The sequence below is a fragment of the Olea europaea genome, unplaced genomic scaffold (assembly GCF_002742605.1).
Source record: "Olea europaea var. sylvestris unplaced genomic scaffold, O_europaea_v1 scaffold1603, whole genome shotgun sequence".
Taxonomy (NCBI): Eukaryota; Viridiplantae; Streptophyta; class Magnoliopsida; order Lamiales; family Oleaceae; genus Olea; species Olea europaea.
The window spans coordinates 70,345-85,878 of NW_019233660.1; the positions used below are offsets into that span (position 1 = coordinate 70,345).

The 15,534-nt window shown below is 34.8% G+C and overlaps 1 protein-coding gene across 1 annotated transcript; it reads left to right on the plus strand.

Moving 5' to 3' along the window:
• Positions 1 to 835: 835 nt before the first annotated feature.
• Positions 836 to 4,939, plus strand: LOC111377084. Its single transcript, XM_023000130.1, has 2 exons — positions 836 to 1,187; positions 1,381 to 4,939. Exon 2 carries the CDS (start codon positions 1,789 to 1,791, stop codon positions 4,783 to 4,785), a length of 2,997 nt encoding a protein of 998 aa, XP_022855898.1. The 5' UTR covers positions 836 to 1,187; positions 1,381 to 1,788; the 3' UTR covers positions 4,786 to 4,939.
• Positions 4,940 to 15,534: the final 10,595 nt, after the last annotated feature.

The following is a 15,534-nucleotide window of genomic DNA, read 5'->3' on the forward strand; positions in this document are numbered from 1 at the left end:
AATTGTGCTATATATATATAATCTTTTGAAAATCCATAAGAACAGAAAAGGAATAATAATAATAAATATGATTTTTATTCCATAAACAATTATCAATCACATATTAAAGGATTTTCCAGGCAGCAAAAATTGGAAGCCGAACTTGTTCTGATCACTCGAAGTGATTTTCAGCTAAATTAGTATCCAATATGCCCATCATCGAGGATGGAAGAGCAGCTTATATAGATGTGGCCTAGCCATAGGAGCACATTGTCTAAATGTGTCACAACTTGACCTGAACCGGGTCGTGCAGTAGGCCATTTGCCCCTACAGCTGGGTCTTTTGGAGAATGCCGAAAAATATGAACTGGGGGCATGCCTAGTCCAAATAACCAACACACCCAAAAAAATGACTTAAAGACGACCCAATTTACGCATGCATATCTGTTTGGAAACAGGTGATCGGCCATTTACATTTTTTCTAGGCATTCCCGTTAAAGAGCAATTATATATGGTTCAGTCCTCAGTTGGACTGGTCTTGGTCCAATTTCCAGAGCAAAATTAAGCAAAGATAAGTCAGATGAGAACACATACAGAGAGAAACCTTCCTAAATTATACTGTATATTTTCTCTTTGGTTTCAGGGTTACTCTCCCAATGCCTATTTCCCCGAGTTTTTTCTGACCAACTTTGGCTTCTCTGATTATAGACAAAACTGTATAATCCTATAATTCTTGTTTGGCAGAGATTCTGAAAATTAATTTTTTTACCGTTAGAAATAAAGTGAGTCCTACGTGAGAGAAAAATTCAAAAATGATGGTTGAAATAGTGAAATAACAGTCAAAAAATTGATTTTAATTGGCTTTTAAGTCCTACCAAACATGCTAATGTATTCAGAATTCAAATACATCATCTCACAAATTACAACACAAAAAACAAAAAGGAATAGGCTGCCTAAGCCCAAGACTAAACTATTAAATTAAGAACATTATAGTATTACACCATTTACTCCGAAGCTACTTTTAAAACATTTTTTTAATATTTTATGTTCAAACCTCATAGATCCAACTCACAAATTAGATTCTCCTGTCTATAAGCTTGTTCGAGAGAGAGAGAGAGAGAGAGAGAGAGAGAGAGAGAGAGTGGTTTCTCTGGAACAGTAGCAGAAGGTCAAACTTTTCTTCTTTGCTCCAAGTAAACATTGTTCCAGGTAAAGTGAATTGTTTAAAGTATATGTTTTTTTACCCCATAGCCTTAAGTTTGTGCAATGATGGGTTCCAATAAACTATGGCAGCTTCTCCAATCATAATGATGGATCAAAGAAATAAGCTTTCCTGTTTGAAAGACAGTTTTGTATCTATGTTTTGATTAATTTCTTTTTCTGCACTCATTGGTCTGAACAGTAAAATCTGAGGACTAATTCTGACTCTGTGAGGCCCACAATGGAAGAAGATGAGGCATGAATTCACATGTAAGATCTCCTTATGCTGTTCAAAAGTCTTGACTGTTGCATTCATCTTCTCAAGAGTACTCAGTGTCAGTCACATACAAATTAGAGCAAGAATCCAACAGGGAGGCCAGTTTTTCTGATGTCGATGGTGGTCAACCAGGCTTTTTTGAATGCTACTCAAAAACATGGTGTGGAGTGTCTCAGCACGAAATCATAAAACTGGTGTTGGACATTTAACCAGGTAAAACGTTACGCGCTTGTTACACTGTATCCAAGGTTAAACCTTTACCTGTGTTCCTTGCCACTCTTGAGACTTCATAACCAGAAAATCAGGTTTTGGGGATTCCTTATTCCGTTGACTATGGATGAAGAAGCAATGCTGTCAGCAGAACCTCCTAAGGAGATCCAAACCATTGATACCAAGTCCCTCACCATCAAGATAGCAAATTCCTGCAAGAAAAATGGTAAAGAAATTCGAGCTAACATTGTGCCCTCAACTCTAGATTCACTTTCAAAGAACTCGGTAGAAAATTCAGTAGCATCGTCTCCGTATTACTCTCCACTCATCTCACCTCCATCCTCAGCATTTGTTTCAGCATTACAATCACCTTACATTTCTCCAAGGGCCAACGTAGTTACGAGTTCAAATCCAACCCAAGAAAGTCCCACACCAACCACTACACTCACTCACCCGTCTCCTCCAGTGTCATACTGTGGATCACAGTCAGATGACATCCCGAGTACTTCCTACACTCCACCTCCCGAAAAATACCACTATTCTGATGACCCCGACAACACAAAGTTCAAAATTGTGACTTGTGTTCCAGTTTCAGGTCCAGACACGGCTCCTCGTATTTCATTTTCATTTCCTGTTCCTCGAATTTCCTTTGCAAGAGGCTCTGTTTCACCTGCCTGCAATGCCAAACTTAGGAGCTGTGATGTTTACATAGGCTTCCACGGACAGAACCCAAATTTGATACGGTTCTGTAAGTGGCTTAAATCGGAGCTCGAGGATCAGGGCATTGCTTGCTTTGTTGCAGACAGAGCAAGGTATGCGGATAATCAGAGCCATGAGATTGCGGACAGGGTTATTTGCTCTGTGACCTTTGGAGTGGTCATTGTCACCAGTTATAGCCTTCCAAACCATCTAAGTTTGGAGGAGATCAGATTCTTTGCACAAAAGAAGAACTTAATTCCTTTGTTCTTCGACACTGACGCCAATGAAATTGCAAGGCTTTTCAACCCACATTCTGATAATAAGGAATGTAGAGAAGCACTGGATGGATTATTGAGGTCTCATGAATTCAGACTGGAAGCGAATGATGGGAACTGGAGAAATTGCGTGTCAAAAGCTGCTGGGATATTACGGGGAAAGCTCGGAAGGAAAAGCATGACCGAAAAGGAAGTAGAAAGTTTTGAGGAGTTACCATTTCCAAGAAACAAATACTTTGTTGGGAGGGAAAAAGATATTATGGAAATTGAGAATACATTCTTTGGACATAGGGATTACACGGAGCAAGAATGTACCATGCCAACAATTAAAGGAGGAAAACCAGCGCAATCTGATGGTCTAGTGGACCAGGAATGCGAGGCCGACACTGTTAGAGGAGGCAAATACATAAGTTTAGAAGTTGGCAGGTGCAAGGAGCCAACTTTGGAGGCTTGGGCTGAACCAGTTATTGGAAGAAATTCACAGAAAAGACCTAAATATAAAAAGTCTAGAAGTGGGAAAAACAAGAGCTTCGACAGCAGCATCGTGTGCATAAATGGATCACCGGGAATTGGAAAGACAGAGCTTGCTTTGGAATTTGCATACAGGTACTCACACAGATACAAGATGGTTTTGTGGGTTGGTGGTGAAACTCGGTATTTCAGGCAAAATGTACTAAACAAATCGCTCAATATGGGGTTGGATGTGAGTGCAGATGCAGAGAAGGTAAGAGGGAGGATCCGGAGCTTTGATGAACAAGAATCTGAAGCATTCAAGAGAATTAAAAGGGAGCTGTTTCGAGACATGCCTTATTTACTGATTATCGATAATCTAGAGACCGAGAGGGAATGGTGGGAAGGGAAGGATCTACATGACTTAATACCGAGGAATACAGGTGGCACCCATGTAATTATCACGACTAGGCTCCCCAGAGTAATGAATTTTGAACCAATTCAACTTCAGCCATTGCCATTTTCGGATGCAATGATATTGATTAGAGGAAGACGGAAAAAGGAGTATCCGGCTGCAGAACTAGAAACCCTTGGAAAGTTCAATGAGAAATTGGGCAGCTCAAGTTTTGGATTGTGGGTGATAGGTTCGCTGCTTTGTGAACTTGCAATTACTCCATCGGCTCTGTTTGAGGCAGTGAACAATGTCCAATACGAAGAAGCTACTGGCTGCTTTATTGCAGATCAACAATTTCATAGAACAAATACTTTTCTAATGAAAGTCCTGTCTTTTTGTGCTGTTGTGTTGCAGCAAACAAATGTAGGGACGAATCTTCTAGCCTCGAAAATGCTTCAGGTTGGAGCATGGTTTGCCCCAGCTCCCATTCCATCAAGTTTACTGGCCACGGCAGCAAATTACATTCCTTCCACCAGAAACAAATTGAGAAAGTGGACCAAGTGCTTGAAAGTAACTTTCTGTTGTAGCTCAGGTTGTTTAGCAAATCAACCATGGAAGAGTGAAGAGGATTCAGCACTTCTCTTAGTTAAACTCGGTTTGGCACGGATAGCCAATAAACAGCCCGGATGCTGGATCCAGTTACATAACATTACTCAAACATTTGCAAAAACGAAAGAAGGTTCAGATGCTGCCAAGGCAACGGTTCAAGGAGTAAGGAAAATAGGAAATCCACTAGAAAATTCAGACCACCTGTGGGCTTCAGCTTTCCTTGTCTTTGGCTTTAAGTCCGAACCCCCAATTGTCCAGCTCAAGGCAATTGACATGGTTGTCTTTATCAAGAAAACAACTCTCCCTCTAGCAATAAGTGCCTTCACAACATTATCAAGATGCAACTCGGCCTTAGAGCTTCTGAAGGTCTGTACAAACGTACTAGAAGAAGTCGAGAAGTCATTTGTGTCTCAGATACAGGATTGGTGCCATGGTTCTCTTTGCTGGAAAAAGGCACTTCAATCCCACCAGAGAGTGGACGAGTACGTGTGGCAGGAAGTGACATTGCTGAAAGCTACACTGCTTGAGACGAGAGCAAAATTACTGCTGAGAGGTGGCCATTTCGACAGTGGGGAAGAGCTGTGCAGAACTTGCATCAGTATCAGGACAGTGATGCTAGGGCACAACCATGCTCAAACATTAGCTGCTCAAGAAACATTAGCCAAGTTAGTGAGAATGAGGAGTAAGATATGATGTTGTATCTCGAAATATAATAGTCTTATCCACGGACAGACTCGATTTTGTTCACATTGTAGTCATCTGCCATTAACTAGTTAGCTTATATAAAAGCTATCAATTCAATGTACTCTCTCAGAATCGTGCGATCATCGAATCATTACTTTCTTGAGTGACATTCTTATAGATGCACATTCATGATGTGTGTTGGTAAAGTAAATTGGACAACATGGAATAGTATTGACGAAGAATTCTCGTTCACATATTATTAACAAGCATTGTTAAGGATCAACAAGAAAGAACCATAACGCCCAAACCAAAAATAGAAAAATAATTGAGCTCTGTTGATCAATTACCACGGTGTAGTAAATGAAACTCCAGCACTATACGAGAACTCGAAGCAGTCGATTCGGAGGCGATCAACCCTTAGAAACCGCTTTATATCAATCCAGATTTCTTAAAACTCCATGAATAGCCATGCCAAGTGCCTTCCAATGTTAATCGACAAATTATTCCAATTGCAGTGGTAGGTTTTGATGCGATGAAACACGGTAAAAAATCAAAAGCTTTTCTTCTTCGTACCGGGAGATAACATAAATCAATCATCAGTAAACTGATTAAATTTCTTTGATTAAAAACTTAAAATTAATCGGAGTGCAGAATTCCCTCCCACGATGTTGCATTCACTTCAAGATTTTTTTGTTTTTTTGGGGGATCGTGGGTGTCCGACCTCGACACTGGCCGTAAAGCTTAAGGGTACTCGATCTGGTAATCATTGAAGAGCAAATTCAATGACTAACCATTGAACTATCCCTCGAAATTGCTATCACTCACTTCAAATGAATAATTAAAATTAATTGCTAACTTTGATTTAAAATTAAAATTTTTAATTTTCACCAAACATAGTAAAAAGTTTAAAAAGAAAAGGAGCAGGAAGAATCGTTATATATTGTCATATTGACAATCTAAGTGCTATTTACTTTTAATGGGCTAAACAATCGGGTTTCTAGCGGGCCCTCTCAACTGTGAATCCTATTTCAATCGTGATAAGTGGGCTTTGATCCTACTGGACAAGGAGCAATAGTTTCCAAGTTTACTTTTAAATCTCATTTTTATTTTCAAAATACTACTTTTAATTACTTTTCAATCTAAACGCTATTTGATTTAATTAAAATCATATTTTGAACATATTTTGATGAGAGTTGATAAGAACCATTAAAAATGACTTCAAGAAAATTTAATTTAATAAAATATATGTCAAATAAGATTGTTTTACATTATTACACAACTTCTTTCCTCCACTATCACATCTACTGTTGTCATTATCACTAATTGTAACAAATTGTGTTATACTTGTAAAATACAAATTTTCAACCATTGCCTCCGTCACAATCACCTGTAATATACCATTACCAATTGTAACAAACCTTGTCACACTGTCATACCATTACTAATAAGATTGTCGACTATTTCCACCACCACTAACACCTCAAAAATCGATACCATTATTGTCATCATCGTCATCGCTACCACCACCACTAAACCCATCAAATTTGCATAGTCACCATCACCATCACCATCATTTCCCCAAAAAAAAAAAAAAAAAAAAAAAACCCCATCTTATCACCATCACATCCATCACCACCACAGCAATCACAGTCTCTTGCCATTCTCCCTTCACATCCATCACCACCACAGCAATCACAGTCTCTTGCCATTCTCCCTTACTCTCCTCCCCTCCAAAATCTCTATTGTCAGATCTTTCTCCAAGCTTCGCTTTGGCACCATCTTCAACGACAACAAATTCTTCTACTCTTAACAAGTCACCGATGTCGACTCTTGCACTTGCCATATCGGGTGAGTAATGTAGTGTCAGAGCAAGACTACTCCAGCGAAGAATGACCAACAGGCTGTGGTGGGGACAGAGATGGTTCTAAAAATGGTTTTAGATGGTGGAAGTGGTCGCGATGGATGACGACGACGATAGATGGTCGCTGCAAATATAAGGGTAATGATGGTCAACAACGTTTGTTTGGTAGCGATGACGACCACTACTATGGTGTTGGGTTATTGTTTGTATGATTGTGCTATATGTATTTAATAGATTTACATACATATGATGTGATAAGATATGATTGAGTAAGAACTTCTCCAATCAAATTACCAAAAAAAAAAAAAGTTCACTCTTTTTTACACATCATTTGTGTGTAAACCATTATGTAACTGTTTATGTACAAGTAGCATTATTTGAGCTTGTCCTAAATATGTGATTTGTGCATAAAAACAGTATATTTTGAATAAAATTCAATTGTAAGTACACATAGGGGGTGTATTCAATTGAAACTTTTAAAGTCTTTGAGAGATTTAAAAAATTTTGGTGTATTCAATTGAGACTTTTAATGACTTTTTGGGATTTAAAAGTTTAGGGGTATTCAATTGAGACTTTTCGAGGCTCTCTAAAAGTTATGATGTATTCAATTAAAACTTTTATAGACTTTTAAAAAATCTCTAAAAGTTACGGTATATTCAATTAAAACTTTTTAGAAGTCTCTATAAGTTTTAGGGTATTCAAATTTTAATGATTTCTAGAGACTTTTTGGAGTACTAACTTTTAAGCAAAAAGTACTCATATAATATCTTAAAATTTGTCTCTCATTAATCACAAGATTTTGGGAGACTTTCGCAAAAAAAAAAAAAAGCCTTTTTTTTTTTTTTTTGTAATCTTTCTTTCCTTTAATCTTCTATGGACGTTTATAATTAAAATTTATTTTTTTTCTATTTATTATATTCCATTTATTTTTCATTCTCTCTTATTATTTATCTCTATTTTCTATGAAAAATTAAATTGGATTCTTATGACTGTTATTTTCTTTTTTCATTTATTTTTTGTGAAAAATATTTATTTTTTTATTAAATTATAAAAAATTATAATTAAATTTAAATGTATTGATTTTTATTTATTTTTAAAAGTATACTATATATATATATATATATTATTTTTATTTTTTTTTATTAATTATTTAATTAAGGTCTTAAAATTTTATTTTATTATATGGGAAGAAGAAGGGGAAGAAAAAGGAGAATTATGGGGACTAACACCTCGTATGTGTGAATTTCACATTAATACATGTGAATTCTATTTCAAATAAAAGTTTTCAAAAATCTTTTGCACACTTAATACATGTGAATTCTATTTTAAATAAAAGTTTTCAAAAATCTTTTGAATTCCACAAAAGTCTATAAAAATTTAAAATGAAAATCCATAGAAGTCTACGAAAGACTTCTACTAATTTCATATAAATCTTTAAAAGATCTACGAAATCCACAAAAGTCATCACTTGAAAAAAGTACATCAAAGTTTTCAAAAATCCCAATTGAATACACTTCCCTTAAAGACTTTTAAAAAGTCTCTATAAGTTTCAAGGTATTCAATTAAAATTTTTCAGGAGTCTCTACAAGTTTCGGGGTATTCAATTGAGAAAGACTTTCAGGGAATTTATAATTTATTAGACTTTCAAGGACTTTTGGTAGAAACATACATAGAATTCTCACAAGAAAAAATCTCTAATCCATCGAGAGATTTCTCACAAGCCGGCCTATTGTTTTTCCTTCTAGGGTTTCTCCTCCATCTCCTTCAATCAGGTAATAATCGCGCTCTACACTTCTCTATCTCTCCCTCTATGAGTTTTTTGTTTGATTTATGGATAAACCCATCTCCAAAATTGCAAGGTCGAAGAAGATGATTCTGGAGAGTTTTTGATTTCTAAACCAGTTCAACATACCCACAGAAAAACACTAATTCTTTCCAAATTTTTAGCGATTGGCCTGAAATGCAACACCCTCCGCCCTTAATACCCTAACCCGAAATTGGACCCTTGAAACCATCCATTCACACCGGTGTTGATACAAATAGTGCATTAGTTCAGCCGTACCCACTTGGGGTTGATCTCCCATATGTGCCCACACCTACAACTCTGAGGATCACATACTCGCAGTAAGCACACACCTTTGACCCACAACAGCCTGTGGTCGTTGCTGACACTGCTATGCCTTATTATCCAAACCTGATTGTTGTCGCCGTGCTGAATTGGGTGGCAGCTATCTGGCAACTTGGGACAAGTGTTGGTGCAACTGTGTGAACTTATGTTCTCAATTATTATTTTCATTTGAATTCTTGATTTTTGATGTGTTGAATTGATCCAAAATATTCATTTTGCTGAATTTTGATTGATGTTGTTTATGTTATAGAGACTGGTATGATTTGTGTGTGTAACTTTGTGTTTGGTTATATATTTGTGAATGTAGTCTCGTAGGTATATCAGCTGGGTAGTTATCCTATTTCTAATATTGTTCCCTTGAGCATAAAGTAATTATTTTCCAATATCAATCTTACTTCTGATGGAGTAGAACCCTTTTGTATATTCAATACTTATTAACATGAACATCATAAATAATTCATTATGCGGATTAGATGCAAGATGCTGAACTTGGGTGCGTTTGGAGTGTAAGAAAAGATTAACTGTAAGAGATGTTATTGTACATATTCCACATCCTTAGATCGGATGGACTCACCTTCCTTTGTATGGCAAATGATACCTTCTTGAGTAAGCACAAAAGAAGAAAAAGATAGAAATTATAATCCCCCTTTTTGCTAATGAAATTTACTATGTTTCTGGAAGTATTTGTTGGACATTTTTAGGGAAACCAAGAGTCTTGGATTAGTGTATTAACATCTGGGCTTCTTGTTGTTGGACATTTTTAGGTTTTATTGTGAGTACAAATAATATTATGCTTTTCATAGTTGATCAATGTTTACAATTTTTAGGTATAAAACAAGATTTCTTCATGGTTTATTGATATGTCCATTTTTGGAACTCGAGTAGCTATGTTTGCTTGACTTTTTGTTGCTCATTTTGTATATCATTTTGTATTTGCCTAAATGTTTGTTCTCTAATTATATGACACTAGTTTTAACGGAAGATTCAACACAAGAAAATGACAAGGTTTAGGGAAAACGTACCAAAAAATATGAGAAATGGACGTCGGAAGAAAGCAACGAGCTTTTAAAACTCATGGTTGATGCTGCCACACGTGGTTGGCATGATAGTAATGGTCTGTTGAGCAAGATAACTGTAGAAAAACACATACTTCCTCATCTTAACCAAAAACTTGGGGTTGAAAAGGCTTATGCCCAGTATAATAGTCGTGTGAAATAGTTTAAAAAACAATATAACAAGCATTCTAAGCTTATGCGTCATAACTCTAGGTTTGGATGTAATCATGTGACGAAGAAATTCACTGCTAGTGATGAAGTATGGGATGATTACTTTATGGTGAGCTTCCTCTATTACTTGATTTAGAAACATATGAAATTTGAGTTATTGGTTAGTGAAGTGTATGATTCATATATTAGCACTCATACATATTTTTTTCTTTAATAGTCACATCCCGAAGATAAAAGTTATCGCACAGACACTTTTCTAGACTATGAGGATTTGAGAATTGCAGTTGGAAGTGGGACAACTATTGGGACACACTCAATTGCATTAGGGAATGATACTGATGCAAGAACTTTTTTATACAGAAGAAAGAAGAGTTAGTGACAATTTAATAGACGACTTCATGTACGATCCTGATACTGAAACATTTATAGTAATCGATAAGCAAGATCCTATAAGTTCAGAGGTTTCCTCATCAATTCGAAAACGAAGTAGAACGGAATTTGAAGCAAAATCTAGTTCGTTTCAGCCCAAAAGCACTCAATCGGACATTATAGACAAACTTGCTAGTACAGTTGAAAAGACCATTCAAGCAATTGAATCAATTGACACCGCCTAATTGTTGGAACATTATCAAGGAGATCCCAAACTTGGATGATGATGATCATTTCAAGATCCTTGATTTACTTTTTACAAAAGCAAAAAAGTCCGAGTTCTTAAGCATGACACTCGAAGAACGTTTTAAATGGATAACATTTAAATTAAATTGAGCTTTGTTTTTTGGATATGATTGGTAGTAATTTTTGAAATTTTTGAATTGTTTTTTGTTTGATTTATTGGTTATATTTTTTGATATTTTACTAATTTGATAATAATTGATTCATTTTACGTGACATTATCGTTATCTTTGTCTATATATTAAATTTTTGTTCCTTCTATGTTTAGGTACTTCCATATATATAATGTCTAATGTAAACATACATGAAGATCATGAAAAAGAAGTGGATGAGATTGAAGAAGATGACTACAAGGAAGCATTATATGAAACGAGATGGTATTTATGGATGACAATTCAAGCAATTCTCTACGTGATAAATGATCTTGTAAATAATATGCGTTGTGCACATATTACACGCTCACTAACTAGGCGATCAAAAATTAGATATGGATATGACTATATACATAAAATATTAAGGGAGGATCCAGAAAACTTTCGACAAGTTTATAGAATGTATCCGGATATATTTCTAAAATGAAGCAATATCATTAGAGAAAAACACCCTTACAGGATACTAGGTATATTTATGTTGAAAAAATGCTTGCAACGTTCCTACTTATTGTTGGTCAAAATACTATATATTGCTTGATTCGTCAAAAATTTGGTCGATCACATTTCACTACTAGCCGAAGTTTCAACAAGATTTTACAAACATTAAACAAATTTGCGGTAGATATGATGGTCAAATCGGGATTCGTTGTGACAAAAAAAAAAGGAAAAGTACAAGATTTTACCCTTACTTTAAAGTAAGTGATGAAATAAGATTTATTATAATTTTTGTTTTATGTTTTCATTAGTGTTCTCGTGAATTCTTTGTGTTGTTTTATTATTTTTAGGATTGTATTGAAACTATTGATGGTACCCATATTCCAGCAATGGTAACTGGACATGATACAAGCAGTTATAGAAATCGTCATGGAACAACTTCTCATAATGTTTTGGTTGCTTGTAACTTTGATTTGGAATTTATATATGTGACTAGTGCTTGGCAGGGATCAGCACATGACTCTAAAGTGTTGAGTGATGCTTTAACAAGGAGAAATGGACTTAAAGTGCTACAAAGTATGACTTTATTATTTCATTTTTTATTTTATATTCAGGTAAACATTTTTTGGGAGACTGTGTATTTCCAAATAGACGTCAATTTTTAACTCCTTTTCGCGTTTCCGTTATCATCTTCAAGATTTTGCTGGTCAAGGTCGTGACCCTGAAATACAAAAGAGTTGTTTAATCTTCGTCATGCTTCCTTGAGGAACGTAGTTGAGAGGATATTTGGTATATTTAACTCCTTTTCGCATTTTCGTTATCATCTTCAAGATTTTGCTGGTAAAGGTCGTGACCCTGAAATACAAAAGAATTGTTTAATCTTCGTCATGCTTCCTTGAGGAACGTAGTTGAGAGGATATTTGGTATATTTAAATCAAGATTCACAATTTTCAAAATAGCTCATCTATTTCCATATCGTACACAAGCCGAACTCGTATTAGCTTGTGTAGGATTACACAATTTTCTCCGGAAAGAATGTTGGTCTAATGAATTTCCAATCGAACCTGATAACGAAAATTCTTCATCTTTTTCGATTAATGAGGGGGAAGACTTTGGACCATTTTTTGAGAGTCAAGAACAAAAAATAGAGAATGCTAATGCATGGAGGGCTTTTCTAGCAGCGAACATGTGGAATGATGTTGGAAATGTTTGATTTATTATTATTATTATTATTATTATTATTATTATTATTATTATTTTGTTGATCATTACTAAAATACTATTTTTTAAATATTTTTATTATTTGTTAATCTACTTGATATAAGATGAAAAAGTACTTTATGTTTAGCGAAATATTTTTTTTTTTGTTTTTTTTGGGAAAAAAATTGACACGAAAAATAAGATTTATTACTTTACATTTTCAATTATATGAGTTGTGGACGATTTGAATATATAAGAAGTTGTTAAACATATTACATTATATATGTTTAATATATTCTTTTAAAAAAAAATAAAAGTCTTCAAAAGTCTTCACAAATTCAGGAAAAACTTTTATTAATTTCTATTAAATTCATAGAAATCACTTAAAATTCCAGAAAGTGCACAAAAGTCACCCACTTTAAAAAATCTCCAAAAATCTTTAAAAGTTCCAATTGAATACACCCCCTTAATTTCAAAAGACATGGCAAGTGTGGGTATAATTATCCATATTGGAAATTGTTAGGTAATTCATTTTCTTGCATGGATCAACCAGTGTCATTTTCAATATTAGAAAATTGATAAATTGCAATAAACACTAGGTATAATTACACTCAATACACTGTAAATAATTTAATTCCCAAATTACTATTATTTCTTTTAAATTCTCAATTTATTGTTTTTTCAAACTCATATTGGTTCCAGCTTTCTTCCTCACGGTCATCGCCCACTACACGGAAAATTCATCCCCATCCGGCGACACCACCGACAACTTTGACGGTCATCTCCTAAGATTGCCCACTACTTCTTTCACGGACATCAAATGGCTGTGATTTTATCATTTTCAGGGACTTTTTAATTGTTGTTAGAGATGCAAGGACTAAGATTGCAATTTTGATCACTCTTTATCTAGGAGCCGCCAACTGTGTATGGATATGATTTTGAATAGTGCTAAGTATACATCTTTGTGTACACTTCATTGAAAATGATGTAAAAAAGATACACATGTAGCATGATTGTACGATTCTTGCTTTATATGATATAAAATATTATATTGAAATTTCTCAATAATCCGATAAAAAGTAACATTATTTGCAATCGTTCACTGCTGTAATCGCCTTGTGTGGCATACATGTGATGATTAGTAATTTGATGCATTAATGTGATAATTTTTTATTACTTTATGTATCTAATCATTAATCACCACGTGTATGCCACGTAAAGTGGCTACGGTAGTGAACGATTACAATAACATTATTTTTTGAGAAATTGTGAATCACCACCGAATTCATTAATTTTCATCAATTTGGTAAATTTATCACTATTCAATTGAACCAATAATCATTGATCAGCATATTCTCGTTATTCTTTTAGAATCTACAATTTTCGATATTGTGTCCGTCTCGCATTCAAGCCTGCAATACATCTCAGCATCATTGAATGGTATTAATGTACAAGCGTTATGCAGTCACATTTAGACACGTTTGACGTTCATTTTCTAAAATCAATTTTTTCTTAAAATTCATTTTAATCACATATTTTATAAAATTCACAAGTTTTATCAATTTTTCAATCACATTTTATTAATTTTTAGCTAAACCAAACATGAACTAGTATCACTTACCAAACTTTCCCGTAGATGTCATTATCTAATATATATTAGCCCCGTAGTGAATAATACATGATCAAGTCAATTTATTTAATATAAATAATACAGAGGGATAAGTGTTAGGTGGGTGGCGAGGGAAGAGGATGAAGTAAAAGACAAAGAATGGCCCACATTGCAGCAATAAGTCTTCTTGGGCTCATAGGCTGTCAAGCTTTCACCAAACAAATTGTACCATATACAGTCCATCGACACATCAGCAGCCTACGAAAAACTAACTTCTTCATCTGGCCCATGATTTTCATCTATATTCTAATGCCGCGTATTGGTGGCAAACTAAACGGCCATATTTTGCTTTGTCTTGTTCGAATCTTTTCAACTAGTCTTTAAGGCTCCGATGTATATACACGTACATTTACTATATACATGTACTCGAAAACGGGAATGAATTTTCACTATCCTATGTGCAGCGGTCATCTTTGATCACATGCAATAATAGAATGCATATACGTAGCGCTCTACCACAAGCAAAGCATTCATATAATGGAGACGACTACAAGTTTTCTAATGCCTCTTATCATCAACGTGATAAGAGGGGATAATCGTACATAATAATGACGCTCTATGCACAAAACCTCAGCAACGGATTCAGTTTGCCTGCAGAATGATCAGATATTTTCAAGCATAAAATAAGGACTTTTTTTTCCTGATATCAACTATATAAAGCTACTAGGATAATTGTTTGTGTTGTTATCTTATGTAACCAGTAAAGCAGATATGTACCTGTTAATCATTCCAACGATGCACTCAAGATGTAGCCAAACTTTCATTTTAGAGCTTCACGATCTTCTTGATGTTTTAACGAGTTGAACCTGCTTATAGAATTTTTGTTGGACTGATAAATGGCATAAACTGTGTAGGTCGAAACGTTATAACAAACACTGTAGGATAATTTATTGCTTTAAATCACTAGATCTTTCATGTTAAATCATCAAGAAATACATAAATTATGGCCGAAGCGTACCTGAATCAAATATGGTTAATACAATAATAAATTTTGCGGTATAGTATTCCAAATCTACACGTAACTTCCTTTTTCTCTCTGTGATGAGATGCAAAAGAGAATGAATAATATATACATGTGATTTGGAGACCATAACCGTATTTATATAGTGACGCCTTTTGACCTTAATTAGGCCCATCATAGAATTAAGACTTGGGCTCGGTCTCTACACATATAGAACTCACACTTTAATTGGATGCATAACGGCCCAAAATCGAAGCCTTATTAGATCACTTTAATTGAGTTCAACCGAATTCGATAGCCTTTAATTTAACACACAACAATTTACACATATAAACCACACGATCGTTTAAAAATCCCTTACAAACACTGCATATTTTTTGACAAGTGATAGCAGCAGGAATTGAAGGAAAAAAAAAAAAAACATATTTCTGCCTAGGACAAGACTTGTCTATGC

What these genes read in the sequence shown, in the direction of transcription:
- LOC111377084 (XM_023000130.1), top strand. Translation starts at nt 1,789, where the DNA reads ATGGATGAAGAAGCAATGCTGTCAGCAGAACCTCCTAAGGAGATCCAA.